Source organism: Scyliorhinus canicula, chromosome 24 (genome assembly GCF_902713615.1).
Source record: "Scyliorhinus canicula chromosome 24, sScyCan1.1, whole genome shotgun sequence".
Lineage (NCBI taxonomy): Eukaryota > Metazoa > Chordata > Chondrichthyes > Carcharhiniformes > Scyliorhinidae > Scyliorhinus > Scyliorhinus canicula.
Genome location: NC_052169.1, coordinates 6,976,806 through 7,002,869, shown reverse-complemented (window position 1 = coordinate 7,002,869; position 26,064 = coordinate 6,976,806). Strand labels below are relative to the sequence as shown.

The 26,064-nt window shown below is 50.3% G+C and overlaps 1 protein-coding gene across 3 annotated transcripts in view; it reads left to right on the top strand.

Moving 5' to 3' along the window:
• tmem266 (transmembrane protein 266) overlaps positions 1–26,064 on the top strand; it is a 154,595-nt gene that overhangs the window by 90,673 nt on the left and 37,858 nt on the right. For all 3 annotated transcript variants that reach the window (XM_038784437.1, XM_038784438.1, XM_038784436.1), the window contains 5 exons: positions 1,419–1,607; positions 12,861–13,015; positions 13,167–13,240; positions 16,940–16,996; positions 25,570–25,708. In XM_038784437.1, coding sequence (XP_038640365.1) covers positions 1,419–1,607; positions 12,861–13,015; positions 13,167–13,240; positions 16,940–16,996; positions 25,570–25,708 — 614 coding nt within the window. The remainder of the gene's footprint in view (positions 1–1,418; positions 1,608–12,860; positions 13,016–13,166; positions 13,241–16,939; positions 16,997–25,569; positions 25,709–26,064) is intronic.

The window sequence follows — 26,064 nt, the reverse complement described above, 5'->3', positions numbered from 1 at the left end:
GTCTTAAAAGGGGGAGCCTTCATTTTAAAACAGTGCTCCCTAGTTCTGGATTCTCTCACAAGAGGAAACATCCTTTCCATTTCCACCTTATCAGGAACTTTTCACCCTCTCACTCTTTCTAAACTCGAGTGGAAACAAGGCCAGTTTGTCCAACCTTCCTCATAAGACAACTCGCTCATTCTGGTATCAATCTAGTGAACCTCCTCTGAATCGCCTCCAACGCAATTACATCCTTCCTTAAATAAGGGGACCAAAACTACACACAGGGGGACTAATAATAATAATTTTCTTTCTTAGTGTCACAAGTAGGCTTACATTAACACTGCAATGAAGTGACTGTGAAAAGCCCTCAGTCGCCACATTCCGGCGCCTGTTCGGGTACACAGAGGGAGAATTCAGAATGTCCAATCCACCTAACAAGCACGTCTTTGGGGACTTGCGGGAGGAAACCGGAGCACCCGGAGGAAACCCACGCAGACACGGGGAGAACGTGCAGACTCCACACAGTGACCCAAGCTGGGAATCGAACCTGGGACCCAGGCGCTGTGAAGCAGCAGTGCGAACATGCGAGATGTGGTCTCTTCAATGTCCTGTATAACTGAAGCATTCCTTTTATGTTCAGTTCAGCTTTTTAAGCACCTTTCAGGACCTCGGGTTTGTCCAAAGGTAGTTTCCAGGTACTTCAACAGAATTGGAGTTACTTTGCAACGGACGAGTTGGGAGGTTGGCATAGAGCAGTCAACATACTGATATTGGTATTGATATAGGGCAGCACGGTAGCATTGTGGTTAGCACAATTGCTTCACAGCTCCAGGGTCCCAGGTTCGATTCCCGGCTGGGTCACTGTCTGTGCGGAGTCTGCACGTCCTCCCCGTGTGTGCGTGGGTTTCCTCCGGGTGCTCCGGTTTCCTCCCACAGTCCAAAGATGTGCGGGTTAGGTGGATTGGCTGTGCTAAATTGCCCTTAGTGTTGGGTGGGGTTACTGGGTTATGGGATAGGGTGAAGATGTGGGCTTGGGTAGGGTGCTCTTTCCAAGAGCCGGTGCAGACTCGATGGGCCGAATGGCCTCCTTCTGTACTGTAACTTCTTTGATCGATGATATAAACCGGATGGGTTTTTACAACAATCGGGAACGGTCACCGTGACTGAGGCCCAATTTCTAATTCCAGATTTTATGGATTGAGTTCAAATCCCGTCAGCTGCCTTGGCTGGATTCGAACGCAAGGCTCCAGATTATCATCACAGTGACATAACCACCAAGCCAGCTCCGCCCCATTTTCTGATGGGTAGAGAAAGCTGAGGTGCCGGAAAAAGGTTTCCAATCCATTCCCACTCTGAGGCAAATGCCTGGAAGGGCCCGCTGGAGAGGTTCCGGCCTGGTCACGCGCTGTGTTGACATTGATCTCTGTCTTTGGTAGGCCTGCTCAGGAAAGGGGTGTGTCGGACCTCGAGATCATCTCCCAGCAGGTGGAGGACGAGAGCCAGTGCATCGCGCCCGTACAGCTGGTCAGCTTTGCCTATCGCGACCTACCCCTGGCGGCCCTTGACCTCTCGTTGGCCGGTTCGCAGCTGCTATCCAACATGGACGATGACGATCAGAGAGAGAGGTGGGTGAACTGTTCTATCATTGCGCAACAATGCGAATGATTCTAATCTTTCCACTCATCCCATTGATTAGATTTCCCACTCCTCTCTGGAAGATAGGAGCAAGGTACACAATTTGAATTCCACATTGGGGCAATGAGGGAACGGAATTCACAGTCGCTGCCCTCAGTCATGGCGTTACCATCAGTTTGAGCCATTCTGCATGTTTGTGATAAATCTCTGTCATGTAACATCCATGTGTGAGGTGTCAGCGGTGCCTGAGTGAGGGCACACAGACCCCTGAAACAAACTCCACTCGGACAGTGACCCAGAGCCGGGATCGAACCTGGGACCTCGGCGCCGTGAGACTGCAGTGCTAACCACTGCGCTGCCGTGCTGCCCGAACAAGAGCTGCCTTGAGAAAGAGAGAGAGAGAGCTGAACAGAGAGAGGGGGCTGCATGGAGAGAGAGAGAGAGAGCTGAACAGAGAGAGCTGCATGGAGAGAGAGAGCTGAACAGAGAGAGAGAGCTGCATGGAGAGAGAGAGAGAGAGAGCTGAACAGAGAGAGAGAGCTGCATGGAGAGAGAGAGAGAGAGAGAGCTGAACAGAGAGAGAGAGCTGCATGGAGAGAGAGAGAGAGCTGAACAGAGAGAGAGAGCTGCATGGAGAGAGAGAGAGAGCTGAACACAGAGAGAGAGAGAGCTGCATGGAGAGAGAGGGAGAGAGCTGCACAGAGAGAGAGAGAGAGAGCTGAACAGAGAGAGCTGCATGGAGAGAGAGAGCTGCATGGAGAGAGAGAGAGAGAGAGCTGCATGGAGAGAGAGAGAGAGAGGGGGGGAGCTGCATGGAGAGAGAGAGAGAGAGAGCTGCATGGAGAGGGGGGGAGCTGCATGGAGAGAGAGAGAGAGAGCTGCAGAGAGAGAGAGAGCTGCATGGAGAGAGAGAGAGCTGCATGGAGAGAGAGAGAGAGAGCTGCATGGAGAGAGAGCTGCATGGAGAGAGAGAGAGAGCTGAACAGAGTGAGAGCTGCATGGAGAGAGAGAGAGAGCTGCATGGAGAGAGAGAGAGAGCTGAACAGAGAGAGAGAGAGCTGCACAGAGAGAGAGAGAGAGAGCTGCATGGAGAGAGAGAGAGAGCTGCATGGAGAGAGAGAGAGAGCTGAACAGAGAGAGAAAGCTGCATGGAGAGAGAGAGAGAGAGAGCTGCACAGAGAGAGAGAGCTGAACAGAGAGAGGGATCTGCACAGAGAGAGAGAGCTGCGTGGAGAGAGAGAGAGAGAGCTGAACAGAGAGAAAGAGCTGCATGGAGAGAGAGCTGCACAGAGAGAGAGAGAGAGAGCTGAACAGAGAGGGAGTGCTGCATGGAGACTAAGAGAGCTGCATAGAGAGAGAGAGCTGAACAGAGAGGGAGCTATATGGAGAGAGAGAGAGAGAGCTGTATGGAGAGAGAGAGAGAGCTGCATGGAAAGAGAGAGAGAGCTGCATGGAGAGAGAGAGAGCTGCATGGAGAGAGAGAGAGAGCTAACAGAGAGAGCTGCATCGAGAGAGAGAGAGAGAGAGAGAGCTGAACAGAGAGAGAGAGCTGCATGGAGAGAGAGGGAGAGAGCTGCAGGGAGAGAGAGAGAGAGAGCTGCATGGAGAGAGAGAGAGATGAACAGAGTGAGAGCTGCATGGAGAGAGAGAGCTGAACAGAGAGAGAGAGAGCTGCATGGAGAGAGAGAGAGAGCTGAACAGAGACAGGGAGCTGCACAGAGAGAGAGAGCTGCATGGAGAGAGAGAGAGAGAGAGAGAGCTGAACAGAGAGAGAGAGCTGCATGGAGAGAGAGAGAGAGAGAGCTGAACAGAGAGAGAGAGAGAGCTGCATGGAAAGAGAGAGAGAGCTGAACAGAGAGAGGGAGCTGCACAGAGAGAGAGAGCTGCATGGAGAGAGAGAGAGAGAGAGCTGAACAGAGAGAGAGAGAGAGCTGCATGGAAAGAGAGAGAGAGCTGCACAGAGAGAGAGCTGCATGGAGAGAGAGAGAGAGCTACATGGAGAGAGAGAGAGAGCTGCATGGAGAGAGAGAGAGAGCTGCATGGAGAGAGAGAGAGAGCTGCATGGAGAGAGAGAGAGAGCTGAACAGAGTGAGAGCTGCATGGAGAGAGAGAGAGAGCTGCATGGAGAGAGAGAGAGAGCTGAACAGAGAGAGAGAGCTGCATGGAGAGAGAGAGAGAGAGCTGCATGGAGAGAGAGAGAGAGCTGCATGGAGAGAGAGAGAGAGCTGAACAGAGTGAGAGCTGCATGGAGAGAGAGAGAGCGCTGCATGGAGAGAGAGAGAGAGCTGAACAGAGAGAGGGAGCTGCACAGAGAGAGAGAGAGAGCGGCACAGAGAGAGAGAGAGCGGCACAGAGAGAGAGAGAGCTGCACAGAGTGAGAGAGAGAGCAGCACAGAGAGAGAGAGAGCGGCACAGAGAGAGAGAGAGAGCGGCACAGAGAGAGAGAGAGCGGCACAGAGAGAGAGAGAGCGGCACAGAGAGAGAGAGAGAGAGAGCGGCACAGAGAGAGAGAGAGCGGCGCAGAGAGAGAGAGAGAGAGCGGCACAGAGAGAGAGAGAGCTGCACAGAGAGAGAGAGAGCTGCACAGAGAGAGAGAGAGCGGCACAGAGAGAGAGAGAGAGCTGCACAGAGAGAGAGAGTGCTGCACAGAGAGAGAGAGAGCGGCACAGAGAGAGATAGAGAGCTGCACAGCGAGAGAGAGAGCAGCACAGAGAGAGAGAGAGCGGCACAGAGAGAGAGCGGCACAGAGAGAGCGTCAGAGAGAGAGAGAGAGCGGCACAGAGAGAGAGAGCTGCACAGAGAGAGAGAGAGCTGCACAGAGAGAGAGCGGCACAGAGAGAGAGCGAGCTGCACAGAGAGAGAGAGCGTCACAGAGAGAGAGCTGCACTGTATCTCATGTGCGATGTTAAGTCAAAGCTCCATCTACTCTCTTTGAAGAGCAATAATAGAGATGATGAGGTGATTATCACTTTGCCGTTGATGGGATCTTGCTGTGTACAGATGGCCCCACGTTTCCTGCATCCCAACACGTCTACTTCACCAAGTACCTCATTGGCTGCAACGGGCTCTGGGGTTCCTGAGTTTGTGAAAGTTGCTGTGTAACACCAAGTTACACGCTGTAAATGTCCCTCTGCCCAGCCCAGGTACAGCAACCTCGAATTCAGAGTCAACGTGCTGGCCACACACAACAGAGACTGTCCGAAGCAGGGGTCACACCCCACACTCTCTGAATCAAAATGCCCCTGACCCAATGGCCAGCTCCACCGGATGGAGATAAGGCGGCGGGGTAGGGGAGCATTTATTCGGAGCTTATTGACGGCCAAGAGAGGAACTATCATCTATGAACAATCAAATCGAATATCACAGGGCTACAGCACAGAGGGAAGCCATTTGGGCCAATATGTCACACGAATTAGGGGCAGGAGAAGGCCATTTGGCACCTTGAGCCTGATTCGCCATTTGATAAGATCATGCCTGATCTGATCATAGTCTCTACTTTCCTGTCTGCCCCCCCCCCCCCCCCCGGATACCCTTTGACCCTTGTTAGTCAAGAACCTGCCGACCTGAGCCTTAAAAATACTGATTGACGCAGCCTCCACTGCACTCGGGTGAAGAGGCTTCCACAGTCCACAGGCCCTCTGAGAGAAAACATTTCTCCCCATCTCTGTCTTGGGCGCGATCTTAACAAAAACAAAGAGTCCGTTCTGGGTGGGATTAACGAGGTCGTTCCCGACCCTCATGCTGTTATTTTCTCGGCTCTCAGTGAGGACCGTCCCGGCCAAGGCCCCCACGCAGTCGCATTTCCAACACTGAAGAGCTCTGCCCGCTAGTGCGGGTGGAGATCGGGGCGCCGTTTCTGCCATCTCTCGATGCCCCCCCCCCCCCCCCCCCCCCCCCCCAGACCCCACACCTGGACCACCTCCCTCAAAGCCCCAATGCACCTCTTGGGGATCCTCGACCCTTCCCGCACCCCACCTCATGCGGGCAGAGCAGTCACTGGCTCGATCCCCGTCCTGGGCAAAAGGGCACCTGGACACCCTGGCTGGCACCCCCGCTTTGTGGAATACTTTCCCATTTCATGAATGAGTGCAGATCCCAGAAGCTCAAAACCATCCAGGACGAAGCAGCCCCGCTTGATTGGCACCCCTTCCACCCACATTCACCCCCTCCTCCATGGACCAGCAGCGGCAGCCGTGTGCACCACCTACAAGATGCACTGCAGTAACTTGTCAAGGTTCCTTAGGCAGCACCTTCCAAACCCACGACCATTACCATCTAGAAGGATAAGGGCAGCAGACACGTGGGAACCCCACTACCTGGAGGCTCCCCTCCAAGTCACACACCATCCTTTTTGTTTCTCTTTTTTAAAATTTAGAGTACCCAATTATTTTTCTTTTTATCAATTAAGGGACAATTTAACGTAGCCAATCGAACTGCCCTGCACATCTTTGGGGAAACACGGGGAGAATGTGCAAACTCCGCACGGACAGTGACCCAGAGCCGGGATCGAACCTGGGACCTCGGCGCCGTGAGGCTGCAGTGCCAACATGCCGCCCGATCAGTCACCGCCTTGACTTGGAAATATACCGGCCGGCCCTTCACTGTGGCTGGATCAAAATCCTGGAACTCCCTCCCTAACAGCACAGTGGGTGTACCTACTCGACAGGGATTGCTGCGGTTCAGGGAGGCAGCTCACCACCAACTCCTCAAGGTGCAATTAGGAATGGGTAATAAATGCTGGCCTAGCCAGCAACGCCAACATCCCGTAAGCGAATAGAAAATAAACATCCCTTTCGCATGGACCACCCTTTCGAGTCTCCCCAGGATGTATATGTTTCAATAGGATCACCTCTCTGAGGAAAATTTAGATTTTGTTCCATGACTACCTGTTGCCACCAGCTGAGGGTTACCAGGCAAACACACACACTCACGTATTTCTCCACCCGACTGCGAATTGAAAGCCTCGGAGGACAGTCGCATTCGAGGGTGAACCTATCACATTTTGGGATGTCCGGCGGTCAGGAAAAGCGCTCGAGGGCGGGATTCTCCGGCCTCGCCCGCCTGGCGTCCAGAAATGCCCGCCCGAGGTCCGTGGATCTTCACATGGCCCGCCCCCCGCCCCTGGTGATCTGGTAGCGGGCGGGGCGGAGGAATCCAGCCCATAGTGAGGTACACCTTTCCAGATGGGTTTTTACGTTAATCCATGGCACCCTAACTCCCTAGTTTCTGATTCATTAATTAAATTTAACACCTCTTCCCCATCCCTGGATTACTAACCAATCACATTACTGCTCTGCCACCATTTCTGACCGTACCTCAGGTAGGTCCATTATTGGGCGGCACGGTAGCACAGTATTTAGCACTGTTGCTTCACAGCTCAAGGGTCCCAGGTTCGATTCCCAGCTTGGGTCACTGTCTGTGCGGAGTCTGCACGTTCTCCCCGTGTCTGCGTGGGTTTCCTCCGGGCCCTCCGGTTTCATCGCACAAGTCCTGAAAGACGTGCTTGTTAGTTGAATTGTGCATTCTAAATTCTCCCTCGGTGTACCCGAACAGACGCCGGAGTGTGGCGACTAGGGGATTTTCACAGTAACTTTATTGCAGTGATAATGTAAGCCTACTTGCGACACTAAAAATTATTATCTTATGAGTGGTCGGATAGGTTTGAAGGATTGAATGGTAGATTCCTGCTCCTGTTTATTACAGTCTCAATGACCGCAGCTTAACTGATGGAAAATAATTCAGGAGTTAACTCTGACTGCTGATGGTTAAAATTAAAGTTAAAGAGGGTCATTTTAATTCTCTGCACACCAGGCACAAAGTCAGCCATTATTCCACGACTAATTGTGATTTGATTAATTGCAATTTAAATTGTTGTTGCACTATTACATCTGTGATTAATATTTAACAAGAACACTGGCAATCAATTTTCCCATCAACTGCTAAGCCCAGTGAAGTTCCCTTTGCCTCCCGCTCGTTACTTAAAATTGCGGAGAAGTTAATTCATTCAAAGTTATGTTGCACCAAAAATTAATGAAATCACGTCAATTGACCATTATTGACATCGGCTGTGAACACAATTTATTGCCGTTCATCCCTTTTCCAATGATATCAAAATGCCAAAGCAGGTGAAAACATTTTGAGAAAGTAACTCGATTGGAAAGGTCTTAAAAAAAAGATTTTGCGCTTGCATAGCGCCCCTCGTCCCCAGGATGTCGTAGAGTTCCTCACAGCGTCGGCGTTTACGACGACATCGACACTCTGCCGCGGGATTGGAGAATCCCGCCCAGTATACTTGGGCAGCCCGGTAGCACAGTGGTTAGCATTGTTGCTTCACAGCTCCAGGATTCCAGGTTCGATTCCCGGCTGGGTCACTGTCTATGCGGAGTCTGCACGTTCTCCCCGTGTCTGCGTGGGTTTCCTCCGGGTGCTCCGGTTTCCTCTCAAAGTCCAAACATTTTGGTGGATTGGCCATGCTAAATTGTCCTTAGTGTCCAAAAAGGTGAGGTGGGGTTACTGGGTTATAGGGATACGGTGGAGGCGTGGGGCTTAAGTAGTGTGTCCTTTCCAAGGGCCTGTGCAGACTCTATTGGCCGAGTAGCCTCCTTCTGCACTGTAAATTCTGTGATTCTGGTATATCTGTGTATCCCTCTATATATAGCTTCAACACATTGCTGTCTGATTACCACGGGAAATTCTGTCAGAGGTTCTGAATATTTATGAAGTTTAGAACAGTAATTGACTTTTCCTCACAGATTGACAAAAGGGGAAGTTATAATGGCCACTGGTTAAGGCCTACATCACCCTTTTACAGCCTGACTTCAGCTTGCTCCTGAAATGACAGGTCGACCTTAGAAAATCAATGTGCCTCCCTCAGTGCCTCATTGTTAGACACTGAAGAAAAATGAGTCTCCGAGAAGGCAATTGATTATCTTGGCTCATAATAATAAAGAGGCCTCGCTCAAAAGAAATAGAATTGAAGGGAGCGGATTGTTCGAAAAGGAGGGGGGAGCTTCAAAGGAGCAGGCATCTTGGTGAACACGCAATACACCACAGACACGCACACAGGCATACACAAATACACAGACACACACATACAAAAATACACAGATACACACAAAAATACACAGACACAAACACACAGACACATACATACACACACATACATACACACACATACACACACACACATACATACAAAAATACACAGACACATACAAATACACACACACACAAATACGCATACACACTAAAATACACAGACACACATACATACACTCAGACACATACAAATACATAGACACACACACAAATGCACAAGACACGTACAAATACACACAGACGCACACACATTCATACAGATACACACGCACACAAATACACACAGACACACATACATAAATACACATACACTCAGATACGCACAAATACACAAACATACACAGACCACAGATACACACAAATACATACACACACACAGACACACAGGTTCAGGTGCATATACAAACACATACAAATACACACACACACACTCATAAATATACAAGTACATACACACCACAGATACGCACAAATACAGACACATACACACAGACACATAACTGTGTGTAAGACACATAACTTACACACATATATACAGACACACAAAATACACAAGTACATACAGACCACAGATACGCACAAATACGGGCACATAGACATACATACACGCAGACTACATACACACACACAAATACACACAAACACACAGGTTCAGGTGCATACACAAACACAAACAAATACATACACACTCATATAAATACACAAGTACATACAGACTACAGATACGCACAAATACATACACATACATACACATAGCCACATAAGATATACACAAATACACAGACACACACACAATACCAAGCTGCCTTCCCATGTATTCGTCCTCTGGGTACCAGGAGCAGGAGGCAGCAATTCTGGTTATTTAATTAGTGTTTGGCGTAAGTTATCTTGTAGAAACCCCCAGGAGAGGGCTGAGGGGGCATCTTGCTGTCTAACAGGTCACACACTCCCAGCTACTACAGCAAAGGCGCAGAGCAGCACTGAGCGAAATCCACACAGTGACACCTTTCACAACTTGATTCAATATCTTGAAGGGGAGAAAGACCATTTTGCCGGGTGTTTTGCTCGTGGGACCTTGATTAGCGTTTCTCTCTCTCGATTCCAAAGCTGCAGCTGTATTGGGCAGGAGCATCTTCATTTCGGGGAAATTGGTTGGTTATTTTAACCCTTTCGATTTGCCTCTCTGCCCCCACTTTTCTGGATCCCCCCCTCCCCAATCGTATTGGTGTTCACCGTACCTATATGCATTACATAAAAAGCACTTAGAATGTTGAACACAGCTTGGACACATATATAAACCATCATCAGTGTATTAAATAGATCACAGTCAGTCTACCGAATTATTAATTCTCAGCCAACTTCATTAACGTAGTGGTCATAAGCAAATTGCTGTTTGTGGGGCGGCACGTGGCACAGTGGTTAGCACTGGGACTACGGGGCTGAGGACCCGGGTTCGAATCCCGGCCCCGGGTCACTGTCCGTGTGGAGTTTGCACATCCTCCCCGTGTCTGCGTGGGTCTCACCCCCACAACCCAAAGATGTGCAGGGTGGGTGGATTGGCCATGCTAAATTGCCCCTTAATTGGAAAACAAAATAATTGGGTACTCTAAGTTTATGAAGAAAACAAAATTGCTGTTTGTGGGGTCATGCTGCGCACAGAATTGGCTGCTGAATTTCCTGTGGTATAGAACATAGAATAGTACAGCACAGAACAGGCCCTTCGGCCCTCGATGTAGTGCCGAGCAATGATCACCCTACTCAAACCCACGTATCCACCCTATACCCGTAACCCAACAACCCCCCCCCCCCCCCCTAACCTTACTTTTTAGGACACTACGGGCAATTTAGCATGGCCAATCCACCTAACCCGCACATCTTTGGACTGTGTGAGGAAACCGGAGCACCCGGAGGAAACCCACGCAGACACGGGGAGGACGTGCAGACTCCGCACAGACAGTGACCCAGCCGGGAATCGAACCTGGGACCCTGGAGCTGTGAAGCATTTATGCTAACCACCATGCTACCGTGCTGCACTGGGACTACGGGGCTGAGGGCCCGGGTTCGAATCCCGGCCCCTGGTCACTGTCCGTGTGGAGTTTGTACCGTATAGCAATGCTGGCAGGCCGCCCCGCCACGGGGAACGAAGCAACAGGGCTCACTCCTGCGCTTACTGAACGTCCCGTTGTGTGGAAGCATTTGGCCTTTGTGGTTTTTTTGGCGCGAAAGGCCACAGATTTTACGACGGCTCGGGGACATAGTCCCAAAAATGGAGAATCCAGCCCACTGATGCGACAGAGTTGCAATTATGAATGTTTTACATTCTGTGCTAATTGTTGCATGCGTTCGAAAGAGCCGTTAGCTAATTAAACCACAGAAAAACCAATCTGTTTTATCTTTCAAATGTTTGCGTTTTGGTTGACAATTAATAGAACGTCAACTATGGCATCGGATGGAAGTAGCGGCGGGAACCATTCAGTAGCTGAACAACCCGCCCCTTTTTTACCATCTGCCTTTCCTTTCCTTTACTCCTGTCCACTCTTGTGCCGAATGTTGTCCTGTGGGATGGATTGTCCTCCACCATTTCACCAATAAGCGGAGGGCTCCCAGCCCAGCCCAGTCTCTGTCCTTACCAAGCAATGAGGTGTGGCCAGCCCGGGTTGATCAGCATCGGCATTCCAACAATCGGCAGTAGTTTTGTGTCGGATTGAGCGAATGTGCTCCACAAGACGGGCACCCAGTCTGCGTTTGGTCTGCCCAATGTAGAGGAGACCGCATTGAGAGCAGTGAGTACGGCTGACTAAACTGAGAGTAGTACGAGTAAATCGCTGCTTCACCTGAAAAGTACGTGGGGCCTTGGACGATGAGGAGCAAGGAAGCAATGGGGCAGATGTTAGGTTGGGCTGGGGTTGACTCACTTAGACCAGAGAAGGCTGAGGGGGGGGCGGACTGACTGAGGTGTACACAATTATGAGGGACATAGATAGGGTGGATAGGGTGGGATTTTTACCCTCAGTAGAGGGGTCAGGGGGGCATTGATTTGAGACAATGTGCAGGAGATTCAGAGGAGATAGAATTTACTTACAGTGCAGAGGGAGGCCATTCGGGCCATCGGGGCAGCACCGGCCCTTGGAAAGAGCACCCCTACTTGAACCCTCACTTCCACTCTATCCCCCTAACACCACCTAACCCTTTGAGGATTTGGGGGAAATCTTTTTCACCCAGAGGGCGGTGGGAATCTGGAACCTGCTGCCTGAAAGGGTGGTAGAGACGGGAACCCTCACAACATTTGAGAAGTGTTTAGATGTGCACTGGAAACATCACAGAATACAAGGCGACGGTTCAGGTGATGGAAAATGGGATTAGAATAGATAGGTGCTTGATGGCCGACGCAGATGTGATGGGCTAAAGGGCATCTTGTTGTGCTGTAAAACTCTTCGACCCGGGTGTGAGCGTCGCCATGGAAACGGGGCACAAGTCTCTCTTCTACTCTTCTGAGATTAAACAATAAACAGATGGGCAAATTAACAAATGAAGCAAAAGTAATAGCCCCTTAAAGGGGCAACTGTAGCCAACAACAAAATCTTAAAGGAAACTTATCAAATCAACATAAAATATAGGCGACACGGTGACGCAGTGGTTAGCACTGCTGCCTCACGACGCCGAGGACCCGGGTTCGATCCCGGCTCTGGGCCACTGTCCATGTGGAGTTTGCACATTCTCCCCGTGTTTGCGTGGGTTTCGCCCCCACAACCCAAAGGTGTGTAGGTTAGATGGACTGGCCACGCTAAATTGCCCCTTAATTGAAAAAAAAACTAATTTGGTACTCTAAATTTATTTTTTAAGCAAAATAAAATATAACGTTGGGGATCGATGATGCCCTCCAGCCCCCCGACCCCACCTGTCATGGAAGGTCTTAAACATATCAGGGACACCCGGGAGTGAATGTGGCCTCGGAAAAGGGGCAAGATTCTGTATGAGTGCACAGAGTACTTAACGAAACAATGCCTTCCATCGTAGTTTTTTTTTAACAATGGAATTTACATTCCATTAACAATATATTGTTTGTTGGGCTGCGGTTGGATCAGAAAGCACAGGCATGTTGGCTCCCTACTAACCCTGAGTTGCTCTCTCTCCTGCCACCCTAGCTCGAACTGGCTGAAGCCTTGCTGTGGGAGGCGGGCAGCGGTGTGGCAAGTGGTCCTCCTAAGCGCTGGTCTCAACTGCTTCCTGGTGGCGTCCGTGGTCCTCGTGGTCCTCCTCCTGACGTTGGAGCTCCTCATCGACACCAAGCTACTTCAGTGTGAGTACAACAGTGTGAGGTTTACCCCCCCCCCCACCCCCCCCATCCCAAACCCCCCTCCCCCCTTAATCTTCTCTCCTCTAAAGGAGAAGTTCCAGCCTGTTCAGTCGTTCCCTGATAGTCACCATCCTTTTTCTCTCTCTTGTTGAAGTTACCAGTGCATTTCAGTTCGCTGGGATCATTCACTGGATAAGCCTTGTCATCCTCTCCATCTTCTTCACCGAGGTAAGTGACTGGCTCCTTGTTATAAAGCAATTTGTTATGCTGGGTGTTATACAGTTGGCTGACCCTCCCGTGGCACTGCTCCGAGTAAGCCAGAAGATGTACTGAGGGGGACCGATTAAGGGCAGGACTCCGGATGAGGCCCCCCCCCCACTCCACCCCACATGTCTTGTGGCAGTGGAGACAACTTGCCATTGGCCGCCAGTGGGGTCTTGCCATCCCACCAGTGTCCAAGGCGTTTTTGCACGGTCCGCCCGGCAACCTGCCGTGGGGGGGGGGGGGTTACACCTTCCGCAGGATCGGAAGATCCTGCCAGCGTGAAGGGCCGCAATATCCCCCCCCCCCCCCCCCCCCCCCCCCACCAAGTGTACAATCTCCACTCCAATTATAGACAGATTGGTTTCATCACATGACCTCCTGCCCCTAACCATCCCGCCCAGTGGCCAATGAAAATTTCCACCTCCGAGCTTGAACTTTTCCCCAGCCAACAGCAAGGAAACCTGACCCGATTGAGGGACTTCTGAAAAAAAAATACGTTTTTGTGGGATGTGGGCATCGCTGGCCAGGCTAGCATCTGTTTCCGACTCCGTGGTTTGCCCTGAAACTGGGTCGTTATGCTGGGTCCTTTCGGAGGACAGTCCGTGGTGTTGGCCAGATCAGCAAGTTTCCTCTCCCACAGGAGCATTAGCAAACCCGCAACAATCACCATAACCCCGACTAGTTTTCAATTCCACCGTTACTCATTGGATTGAAGTTCCACCCACTGCCGTGGCAGGAACTGAACCTGTTTCCTCAAAACCTTCGCCTAGGCCACTAGCCCAATGACATTACCACTCCGCCACCATCTCCCCCTAGGCTGTTGGCACTCCGGGTGACCATTTTCATCCCCAAATAGCCAGTGTTTCTGGAACAGATAAACAGAAAGTGTTCAAAGAAGGATTTTTAAAAAAACAATGTAAATATCGTAGAATCATTACAGTGCAGAAGGAGGCCATTTGGCCCATCGGGTCTGCACCAGCCCTTGGAAAGAGCACCCTACCTAAGCCCACACCTCCACCCTATCCCCATAATCCAATAACCCCACCTAATCTTTTGGACACTAAGGGGCAATTCAGTATGGCCAATCCACCTAACCTGCTCATCTTTGAACTATCTAAATTGGGGGGAAAAATTAATTGGACACACTAAATTTATATTTTAAAAACATTCAACCCGCAAGAAACTCTAACAAATTGGGAGAAAAGGAGGGAAATCCCTCCACAATGAATAATTTCCCTCGCCCATATCCAGCTGTGCAGAGTGGATGTCTAGTCAACTAAGGAGCTTGATTTGGTTTCTCCCTGTTCCCGGGAATAAGATTCTCAGTTGGCATTACCTGAGATCAAGGATCTCTGCTGGGAATTGTTAGGTTTAGTGCCCGTCGCACTTGCCTGGATGAGCGTAGCTCCAACAACAGTCAAGAAACCCAACTCCATCCAGGACAAAGCAGCCCTGCTTAACTGGCATCCCATCCACCACCTTAACATCCACTCCCTGCATCGCAGACTCACATTGGCAGCAGTATGTACCATCTGGCACGGCACCCGGATCAGACCCCAATTTATATCAGGAAAACGGACGTGACCCCAACAATTTTTCAATTTGTAAACTGTAAGGAAAGGATACTTCATAGAACATAGAACATTACAGCGCAGTACAGGCCCTTCGGCCCTCGATGTTGCGCCGACCTGTGAAACCCCTCTAAAGCCCATCTACACTATTCCCTTATCGTCCATATGTCTATCCAATGACCATTTGAATGCCCTTAGTGTTGGCGAGTCCACTACTGTTGCAGGCAGGGCATTCCACGCCCGTACTACTCTCTGAGTAAAGAACCTACCTCTGACATCTGTCCTATATCTATCTCCCCTCAATTTAAAGCTATGCCCCCTCGTGCTGGACATCACCATCCGAGGAAAAACGCTCTCACTGTCCACCCGATCTAATCCTCTGATCATCTTGTATGCCTCAATTAAGTCACCTCTTAACCTTCTTCTCTCTAACGAAAACAGCCTCAAGTCCCTCAGCCTTTCCTCATAAGATCTTCCCTTTGAAAAATATCTTTCGCTTTGGGAGTAATTCCACTGACAAATAGGAAGCTTTGATATTAAAACAAACTTTATTGTGTACACAGGATTTACCCCATTAAGACCCAAGGAAATAAACAGCCTTTCAATTAACGGTTAAACAGTTCTTACAAAAATATAAAGGTCTTTCAGCTCACTTTCCCATCCACTTCTAAACTTTTAATTCATCAAAATCCACACACACACTGGTCAAATGCCACTTATGAATAAAGTTAACACTCAGCGGCTTAGAGATTCATGCACAAAGTCCTTGAGGGAGAAGCTTTCAGAAGTCAGTCTGGGAAACACACCTCCTTTCCTCAGAACCCACAGCAGAGAACTCTAAAACTGAAACTAAAAACAACAGAGAGAGGGCAGGGCTGAAAACGAAACTAAAAAACAGATCCAGCTCCCCTCCCCCATGAGCGTCATCACAGCCTGCCTAGCTGTTAACCCCTAAATCGCAGCTTTAGCAGACATATACCTTAACCTAAGTTCTTTTGATAACATGACTTCAACAGAAACATAGTACAATATATATAAAGGTTTCCCACATTATCTACATACCCACAAGATGCACTGCAGCAACTCGCCTTCTACATCACCTCCCCAGCATGTGACCTTTACCACGCAGAGGGACCAGGGCAGCAGACACATGGAAACCCCAACACCTGGACGTTTTCCTTCCCAACTCACACTCCATCCTGACTTGGAAATATATCGGCCGTTCCTTTACTATCACTGGGTCAAAATCCTGGAAGTCCCCTCTCTAACAGCGCCGTGGGTGTACCTACACCACATGGACTGCAGTGGGTTCAAGAAGGCAGCTCACCACCACCTTCTCATGGGCAGTTAAGGATGGGTAATAAATACTGGGCCATCCCGCATCTTATGAAAGTATTTAATAAATATCAGTTGGCACATCTTCTACATGGTTCCTAACAGGCATGCACCCCTGCTGCAAATTTGAACAAACTTTGGGGTAACTTAGAAGCCTCGCTTTCTGTGCTGGTTGGGAACGAAAGCACCACGCTGAGGCTGGAGGCGAGGGCACACTCAAACATAGCAGAGGGTGCCCTATTCTACAGCCAACTCTAACTATACCCCACCAGCAAATGCTTTGATGTCAACACTTGTTGATCTGCATCATGACTGTCTAACCTCCTCACTGGGTGGAATTCCACTTCGGGATGGGCGGCACGGTGGCGCAGTGGTTAGCGCTGCTGCCTCATGGCGGCGAGGGCCCGGGTTCGATCCCGGCCACACTGTCCGCGCGGAGTTTGCAAAAGCTCCCCGTGCCTGCGTGGGTCTCACCCCCGCACCCCAAAAAGACTGGGCCACGCTAAAGTGCTCCTTCAACAAAATTTAGAAAGATGAGTTCCAAAATTGTCGGATTTTTTTTATACCTCAGCTGTTAAAAATTGAACGTCATAACTTGGAAATGTGGGAACTTTGAAGATCGGGGAGCTGCTCGATATTGGAATGCCCCAACTTCTAAACTGATAGACGCACCTGAGCCGTCTGCTTTGAAACTGAATCCTTGGCTCAGTCTGAGAAGATTAAAGCCTGTGTTGTGTTCTCTCTCTCTCTCTGTCAGACTGTCTTCCGGATCGTAGTGCTTGGCATTTGGGACTATATTGAGAACAAAGTAGAGGTAAGCAGCGCATTTACCTCAGTGTGAGTTGTTACATGCATGGATTGCCCATGGGGTTGAGGTTGGTAACTGGCCCGAGTACGAAACTCTTAATCAACGTTCTTTCCCCTCATCCCGCCCAGAAAGCTATGTTCACAAGACAGAGATAAGAATAGAAAACTCACCAGTATCTGGAGAGAGAGAAACAGAGGGTGCGATTTAACGCAAACATTTTGAAGTGGGATTGTGGGTGCGATTGGCAGGCTGTTTCTGAGCGGCCGCGTTGGCAAGAAGGTGGCCTGTATTGAACGGCACTTAGTACTGAAAATTAGCCCCCACCAGCTTATGGCCGTTTCTGGCTATCTCGCCGTCTGATTCACCAGGCTTGCCGCCAACCAGGGGGAGCTGCTTTTAAACGCTCCCTCACCTCTCACAGGCATGGCAGAGCGCAGACCTGCTCCTGGCTTTGGGGATGTCGACCTGGCCAGGCTTCTCGACGCTGTGGACGCGAGACGGGACATCCTGGACCCCCGAGGGGGTCGGAGGGCCAGCAGCAGGGTCGCCAATACCGCCTGGGAGGCAGTGGCAGCGGCTGTCTGCGCGGGCAGCATGACCAGGAGGACCCCCCCCCCCCCCCCTCGTCCAATGTCGGGAGAAGACCAACGACCTCCACCAAGCTGTGACTAGGTTACCACCTCTCTCCTGGCATCAGTTCCATCTGCCGCCCCTCAAATTGCCCAAATCCCCCCCCCCCCCTACAAATCACTGGCTGACACCTCGCACCCTCCCCAAATCCAATCTTTGTCCTTGCTCTTTAGAACCCCCTTGGCACCCACCATTAGAACCCTCTCATGTCCAGTTAGTCCCCGCAGGAAAAGATAACCCATAAGAAGCGGGAAAGGGCCAAGATGGGGGGGAGTGGGCGGAGAGTACCAGTCAGCCACCGAGCCTCGAGACAAGGTTGTCCCAGAGCTGATGCAGAAACAGCTTTGGGATTCATGGGAGAGGATGTCAGCGACATTCCAGCGAGGGCATAGCTGATTGGAGGAGCCCCAAAGACTATGGACAGTTTTGGTGTCCCTATCCGAGGGAAGGATGTTCTTGCTATGGAGGGAGCGCAGCGAAGGTTTACCAGGCTGATTCCTGGGATGGCGGGACTGTCATATGAGGAGAGACTAAATTGGTTCGGATTATATTCATTGGAGTTTAGAAAAGTGAGAGGTGATCTCATAGAAACTTACAAAATCCTAACAGGATTAGACAGGGTAGATTCAGAAAGAATGTTCCCGATGGTGGGGGAGTCCAGAACGAGGGGCCATAGTTTGAGAATAAGGGACTGAGGTGAGGAGAAATTTCTTCACCCAGAGAGAGGTGAATCCGTGGAATTTGCGACCGGCAGAAAGTAGTTGAGGCTAAAACATTGCGTAATTTCAAGAAGGAATTAGATTTAGCTCTTGGGACTAAAGGGATTAAGGGATATGGAGAGGGGCGGGGGGGGGGGGGGGGGGGTAGGCAGGCTCAGGGTTTTGAACTTGATGATCAGTCATGATCATAAGGAATGGCGGAGCAGGCTAGAAGGGCCGAACGGCCTCCGCCTGCTTCTATTTTCTATGTATGTTTCTATATAATTGGACATTGCTATAGTAACAACATTGAACAGCTTTGATTCACATGAGGGTTTTTGACGAGGACATGGATCGCAGAGTATACCGGGTAAATGTCATTAAAGGTCAAACATGGTCCGTCAGCTGTCCTGTGGAACCTACGAGCAACCTAAGAGAGTCGGAGAGGACTTTTCATAGAATCATAGAATTTACAGTTCAGAAGGAGGACATTCGGCCCATCGAGTCTGCACCGGCCCTTGGAAAGAGCACCCCACTTAAGCCCACACCTCCACCCTATCCCCGTTACCCAGTAACCCCACCCAACCTTTTTGGACACTAGGGGCAATTTAGCACGGCCAATCCAACTAACCAGCACATCTTTGAACTGTGGGTGGAAACCGGAGGAAACCCACGCAGACACGGGGAGAACGTGTAGACAGTGCCGGGAATCGAACCTGGGACCCTGGAGCTGTGAAGCAACAGTGCTAACCATTGTGATACCGTGCTGCCCAAACGTTTCTGGAATATACTTTTGTCCAAGTGGACGGTCTTATATTTTTTTGCCATTAATTTGTATGTGTGTAGCTTTCACCAGCGTTACCTGCCCATGAGCTGGCATTTGGTCACTGTTGACCCTTTGAGATTGGAGAAGATTCCAGTCTGCTCCACAATGCCAGAGAAGGGACTTGGCCCTAATGGACTTGTGGCGAGCGCTGCTTACGTGCGGTTGCTCCGAATCCCTCACTCGGGCAGCAGGAACGGCAACATCCAAGAACTAACCCAATTCCTGGAACCGATTCCATTGGAAAAGCAGCAAGAAGATGCATCTCCATTGGGCCGAGCAGTCGATTGTGTTTCCATGGAGACGCAAGCCTGCTAGCTTGCCACTGAATTGTCAGAGGGGAGAATATCATCGATACAGACGGAGGGAAGAGATGATGATCGCAAGGAAATAACATCTGCCTTACACAGACACAGACATACACAGACACAGACATACACACACAGACACACTCACACCGAGACACACCAAATACACTGACACACACACACAGCACTGACACACACACTCACACAGACACACACTCACACAGAGACACACTCACACACACACACACACAGACACACACATATAGACAAACATACTCAGACAACAGGCACACACACTGACAACAGACCAACAGACACACACACAGACATAGACAAACACAGGCACGCAAACACACATACACAGATAGGTGCACAAGCACACACCAAACACACATACATACACACACAGGCACACACACAGACACACACATACTCTCTCACACACGCAAACAGGCACAGACAGCACACACTAAACACACAGACACACACACGCACACACACACAGACACACACACGCACACACACACAGACACACAATTAGGGGGGGTGGTGTAGTGGTATTGTCACTGGATTAGTAATCCAGAGACCCAGGGTGATGCTCCGGGGACCCGGGTTCCAATCCCACCAGGGCAGGTGGTGAAATTTGAATTCAATAAAAATCTGGAGTGAGAAGTCTAACGATGAGCATGAAACCATTGCCGATTATCGTGAAAACCCCTCTCGTTCACTAATGTCCTTTAGGGAAGGAAATCTGCCGGCCTTACCCGGTCTGGCCTACATGTGACTCCAGACCCACAGCAATGGGGTTGACTCTGAATTGCCATCAGGGATGGGCAATAAATGCTGGTCCAGACAGCGAATTAATAAACACACAAATAGACACACAGACACACACACACCGACACACACACACACGCGCGCGCACACACACACACACACACACCGACACACACACGCACACACACACGCGTGCGCACACACACAGACAAACACACAGACACACACAAACATACCGACACACACACACAGACACAGACAGACAAACACACACACACACACACGCACACAGACAGACACACACACAGAGATAACAGACAAACACACCGACACACACAGACAAACTCACACACACACACACACACAGACACACACACAGACATACAGACACACTCACAGACACACACACAGACATAGAGACACACTCACAGACACACACACACAGACAAACACACCGACACACACACACAGACAAACACACCGACACAGACACACAAACACAGACACACACACAGACACACACACACACACAGACACACACACACACATGGATACACACACACAGACACATACACAGCCACACAAACAGACACACACACATACAACCACGTAAAGACTCGCTTTCCATCTGAGTTTGAGACAATATCCCATTTGAAATTGGAAAAGGGCAACATGCTAACAATGTCTGTTATCAAAATAAGTCAGTAAGGAACCATCAGTAAAAAGCTAGCTATGTTAAGCAGCCTTGCTGCTGTAGTAGATCACACTGTGCTCATTAACAATACGTCCAGAGTTTCGACTCATGGTTAAATGAGACTCGCTTGTTGACCCCAGCTTGAAGTGGTGCATGGGAGTACTTATGCACTGCACGACGGTAAACCGAGTGGCTTTGTTTTCCTGTTCACCCCCCTCTCCTCAACACACAACAGCGTTCTCTTAACACGAGAAATGGAAGCTGGAAAGGCTGGAAATCTGACCCCAAAACATCGAAAAGCCGCAGTTCCCTTTCATTCTTCCACGGAATCTCGGCGTCGCTGGATCAGCCAGCATTTGTTACCCGTCCCTAATGGAGATGATGGTGGTGAGCCGCCTTCTTGAGCCGCTGCAGCCCGTGTGGTGTAGGTACACCCACTGTGCTGTTAGGGAGGGAGTTCCCAAATTTTGCCCCAGCGACAGTGAAGGAGCGGCCGATATATTCACAAGTCAGGACGGTGTGTAATTCGAAGGAGAACTTGCTGGTGGTGGTGTTGCCCACGCGCCTCTCCTACCCTTTGTCCTCCTAGTTGGTAGAGGTTGTGGGTTTGGATGGTGCTGGGGAAGGAGCCTTGGGGAGTTATCAAGGCAAGGCCATCCAAAAGGAGAAAGGCTGGTGTTTAACTCTCTGGTTGGCATCCTGCAATTACTTTTTCTTGGGATACGAGTTGGCAAGATCCACATTTATTGCCCATCCCTAATAACCTTGAGTATATCAGAGAAGCCTGCTAGAACCATTCTGGGGGCAGTGAGAGGTTAGCTACATAGCTGTGGTTCTAGAGGCACGCGTAGGCCACATTGGGTAAGGACCGGTGATTCCCTCTTGAGGGCCATGAGTGAACCAGATGAGACATTATAACAACCTGATAGCTTCATGATCTCTGTGAATGTATTTTATTTCAAATTTGTTAACTTTTTGAATTTACGTCTGTCATGAGAATGTCGCTTTAAGAAAGGTTTGGCTGCTCATATTACTGCAGTGATGTCAGAGTGTGGGTGGAGCTGAGCTCAGGTTCTGCTTTTTAGTTTCACTTTGAGAAAAGCTTGGGTGTGTCTGGGTTATCAGTGTGTTGCAGCTGAAGTCAGCCAAAGCAGCTGGATTGTTGAGCTCTCTGCCATGAAGGACTATTTCATAATCATTTGGTGAATTCAGAATTATAAATGTTTTCAGTATTGAATGTAAACCCTGAAGTGCTTCTGTTTAGAGGTTTGTTAAGTCTTCTGGGAGTTAAAAGGACAGCATACAGATTACTTAGTGTTGTATTCTTTGGGGGGTGTATTTGAATTGATAGTTGCTAAGATGTTCACTGTTTTAAAAAGGTTAACTTGAGTTCATAGAATAAACATTGTTTTGCTTTAAAAAATACTTTTTCATTTCTGCTCTACCACACCTGTAGAGTGGGCCGTGTGCTCCCCATACCACAATCTATTAAAAGCTGTGGGTCAGGTGAACACATGATACACTTTGGGGTTCTCTAAACCCTGGCCCATAACAAGTCCCCCCCCCCCCCCCCCCCCCAGTTTCCCCCCACTCATTAAATTGGTTTGGCAGCAATCATAGAATAAAATGGCCCAGGAAGCCATTTGGCCAAGTGTATCTGTGCTAGCTCTTTGTATGAGCCATCCAGCGAGTCCCATTCTTCTGATTCCCCCCCCCCCCCCCCCAACTCATGACCCCGACCATCTTTCCTTTTCAACTATCTCTCAACTTCAATTTTGCAAGTTATTATTGAATCTGCTCCAACCATTCCAACAGGGAATTCTGGGGAATAACAACCCATCGCCTAAAAACATTCCCCTCTCGGGCTCTTTTGTCAACGGGTGCCTGTAGGGAGGCACGGTGGTTAGCACTGCTGCCTCACAGCGCCCAGGGACCCGAGTTCAATTCCACCTTGGGTGACTATCTGTGCGGAGTCTGCACGTTCTCCCCGTGTCTGCGTGGGTTTCCTCCGGGTGTTCCGGTTTCCTCCCACAAGTCCAAAGATGTGCAGGTTAGGTGGATTGACCGCGGCAAATTGCCCCTTAGTGTCCAAAGATGTGAAATTGTCCATTTTGGCAGAAAGAGTAAAAAAGAAGCTTAGTCTCTAAATGGTGAGAGATTGCCGAGATCAGAGATGTAGAGGGATCTGGGCGTCCTAGTGCATGAATCGTGAAAGGTTAGTGCACAGATACAGCAAGAGGAAAGCAGATGGAATGTTATTGTATATTGCAAGGGACCTTGGATACAAAACTGGAAGGTTATGCTTCCGTTGTACAGGGCATTGGGTGAGACCACATCTGGAGCATTGTGAACAGTATTGGTCTCCGTATTTAAGAAAGGATGTAAGTGCATCGGAAGCCGTTCAGAGAAGGCTTTACTGGACTGAGGAAGGAATGAGGAACAGGCTCCATTCGGACAGCCCACTCTGCACCTTGTAGCTTTGGGAACCACAACATGTGAAACTGTTGCAGATAGGTTTATCTTGTTGAGAAGCCTACCTGAAGGCCCAAAGTGCAAGTTGGTAAAGGTAGGGGAGAGGATGAGATCAATGCCGATGTTGTGGTGAGGTGACAGGAAGCTCGGGTTCTTTAAGCCTGTAAACAGTAGGAGGAACGTGGAAGACGGGGAAAGGGGGAATTTTCACAGTCTAGACCAATGATGGGCAAACCTGGGCCAGTGAGTGGACCGCGTGAGTGACCCTCCTTCATCTCAGGGGGCCGCAAGACTGAAATCGGGGCTTGTTCACCAACCATGACCCCATCAATAAGATTAAATACATTTAATACACGCCAAATATTTCTTAACGAGTTACAGAAAATGTTTAATCATTTATACATTAACAGAACTGTCATCAACTTCAAATGGTAAAAACAAAAGAAATATATACAGTTTGGACACAGAGGGAGCGCACGGCTCTCACAGTCAATGTTGTGGGCAATCAGCACGGCCCTCACTTCACTCGCCCTCGCTTTACGTGAGAATCACTTCAATCATCCGGGTCAGAAAAAAACTACCTGGACGCCAATCACGGAATGTGGCGACACTGAACGGTCAACAAAATGTCACGTGGGGGCCGCACGTGCGCCCCCCCCCCCCCCCCCCCCCCCCCCCCCCGGGGCAGCAGGTTGCCCACCTCTGCTCTAGGCCGTCTCCAAATGATTCCGAGTAGGAAACAGGTTTGGTTTGAATACAGTGGAGGACGCAGTGAAGGAAGAGTGGGCAGAACACTGCAACGAGGGAACAAAGGAGCTGAAAACCTAGAGGAGCAGTGACCAGAGGTAAATAAACTGGACGGACGAGGAGTTAACGGAGATTAGTATTGATGTAGGTTTTGTTTCTTTGGCTGAACAGAGAGATTGGGGAAGTACGGAAGGGGCGGAGAGGAGATTCGATGGAGATATTCAAAATAATGAGAGGTTCGCATGGGCAGGGAGAAACGATCCCCGCTGCTGGGAGGATCGAGAGCGGGGGGGGGGGGGGGGGGGGGGGGGGGGGGGGGGGGGGCGGGTAATTGGCAAAATAAGCAATGGGGGACACAAACGAAAACTTTTTCACACAGCGAGTGGTTTAGCATCTGGAATGCGTTGCCTGAGAATGTGGTTGAATTGAGGCCTTCAAGAGGAAATTGGATTGTTATCCGAGAAGGAAGAATGTGCGGGGTTAGGGGGAGAAGAACATGATGGGCCGAATGGCCTCCTTCTGTGCTGTAACCTTTCTGCTTTTCTAGGATTCATTGTCCGCCGCAGGGAGCTCCTCATCATTCTGTTGCTTTTATGAAGGGAGTTTTAATGAGTCTGGTAAAACCGTGGGGGGCGCGATTCTCCGCTCCCCACGCCGGATGGGACAATCGTGACTAATTTCACGACCCCCTGGCGCTCCCCGCGATTCTCCCACCCCCCACCCCCCCCCGCTCAGAAGAATCGCCGCTCGCCGTTTTTCACGGTGACCGGCGATTCTCCGACCCAGATGGTCGCTGGCGTCGTGAAAACGCTGTGAGATGCCCGTTTGGGGCTTGTGGGGGGCCTGGTGGGGACTGAGCACCACGACTGTGCTCGGGAGGGGACAGGCCCGCGATCGGTGCCCACCGATCGTCGGGCCGGCGTCTCAACGGGACGCACTATTTCCCCTCCGCCGCCCGGCAAGATCAAGCCGCCACGTCTTGCGGGGCAGCGGAGGGGAAGACGGCCACCGCGCATGCGCGGGTTTGAGCCGTCAGCCGTCGTGACGTCAGCCGCGCATGCGTGGGTTGGAGCCGGCCAACCCGCGCGTGCACGGCTGACGTCACATAGGCGCCTCCGTCGCGTCATTCTCGGCGCGCCGCCTTGACGCAAGTGTCAAGGCCCGGCGGCCGAGAATAACGGAGCGCCGCTCCTAGCCCCCCGGGTGGGGGTGAATACGGTGAGAGGAGCGGCCTCCGAGGCCATCGTGGAACTCGGCCGAGTTCACGACGGCCTTCCCGATTTTTCCCGGGAGCGGAGAATCGCGCCCCGTTTCCAGGGGAATTCCGAGGAGACAGCACACTCGGTAGGCACTGCTGCTGTGATATTGCTTTCAGCTTATTCCTCTCGCCTGCTGATGTCTGATCACCGTGGGTATTGTGTGCATTGCAGGTGTTTGACGGCGCAGTCATCATCCTATCCTTGGCTCCCATGGTGGCATCAACTGTAGCGAATGGACCCAGCAGCCCATGGGATGCCATCAGCCTCATCATTACCCTTCGGATTTGGAAGGTCAAGCGCATCATTGATGGTGAGTCAGAAGCATTGGCTGTAACATCAGTGATGGTGAGTGTAAAAGCATTGGCTGCAATGTTGACTGTATCGTGCTGCTCACCAACTTCTTTTTACATGCCCCCCATGCCCGCCTTCAAATACGCGAGTGGGGTGGGGTAGGGGGCGCATTGCATGGCAGCCATGGAATTATGTCCAATAAGTGTCAATGGGCAGCAGTTTCCCACCGGCACAAACAGCCAGGTAAATACCGCCCAATATTTTCATTAGCGATGCAGTGAGCAAATTAGCAAATAGAAACCCCAAAGCTTGGCTCCGGGCAGCAGATATAAACCTGGCTGTCACTGGTTAATGCACCTGTCCAGTTGAAATGCT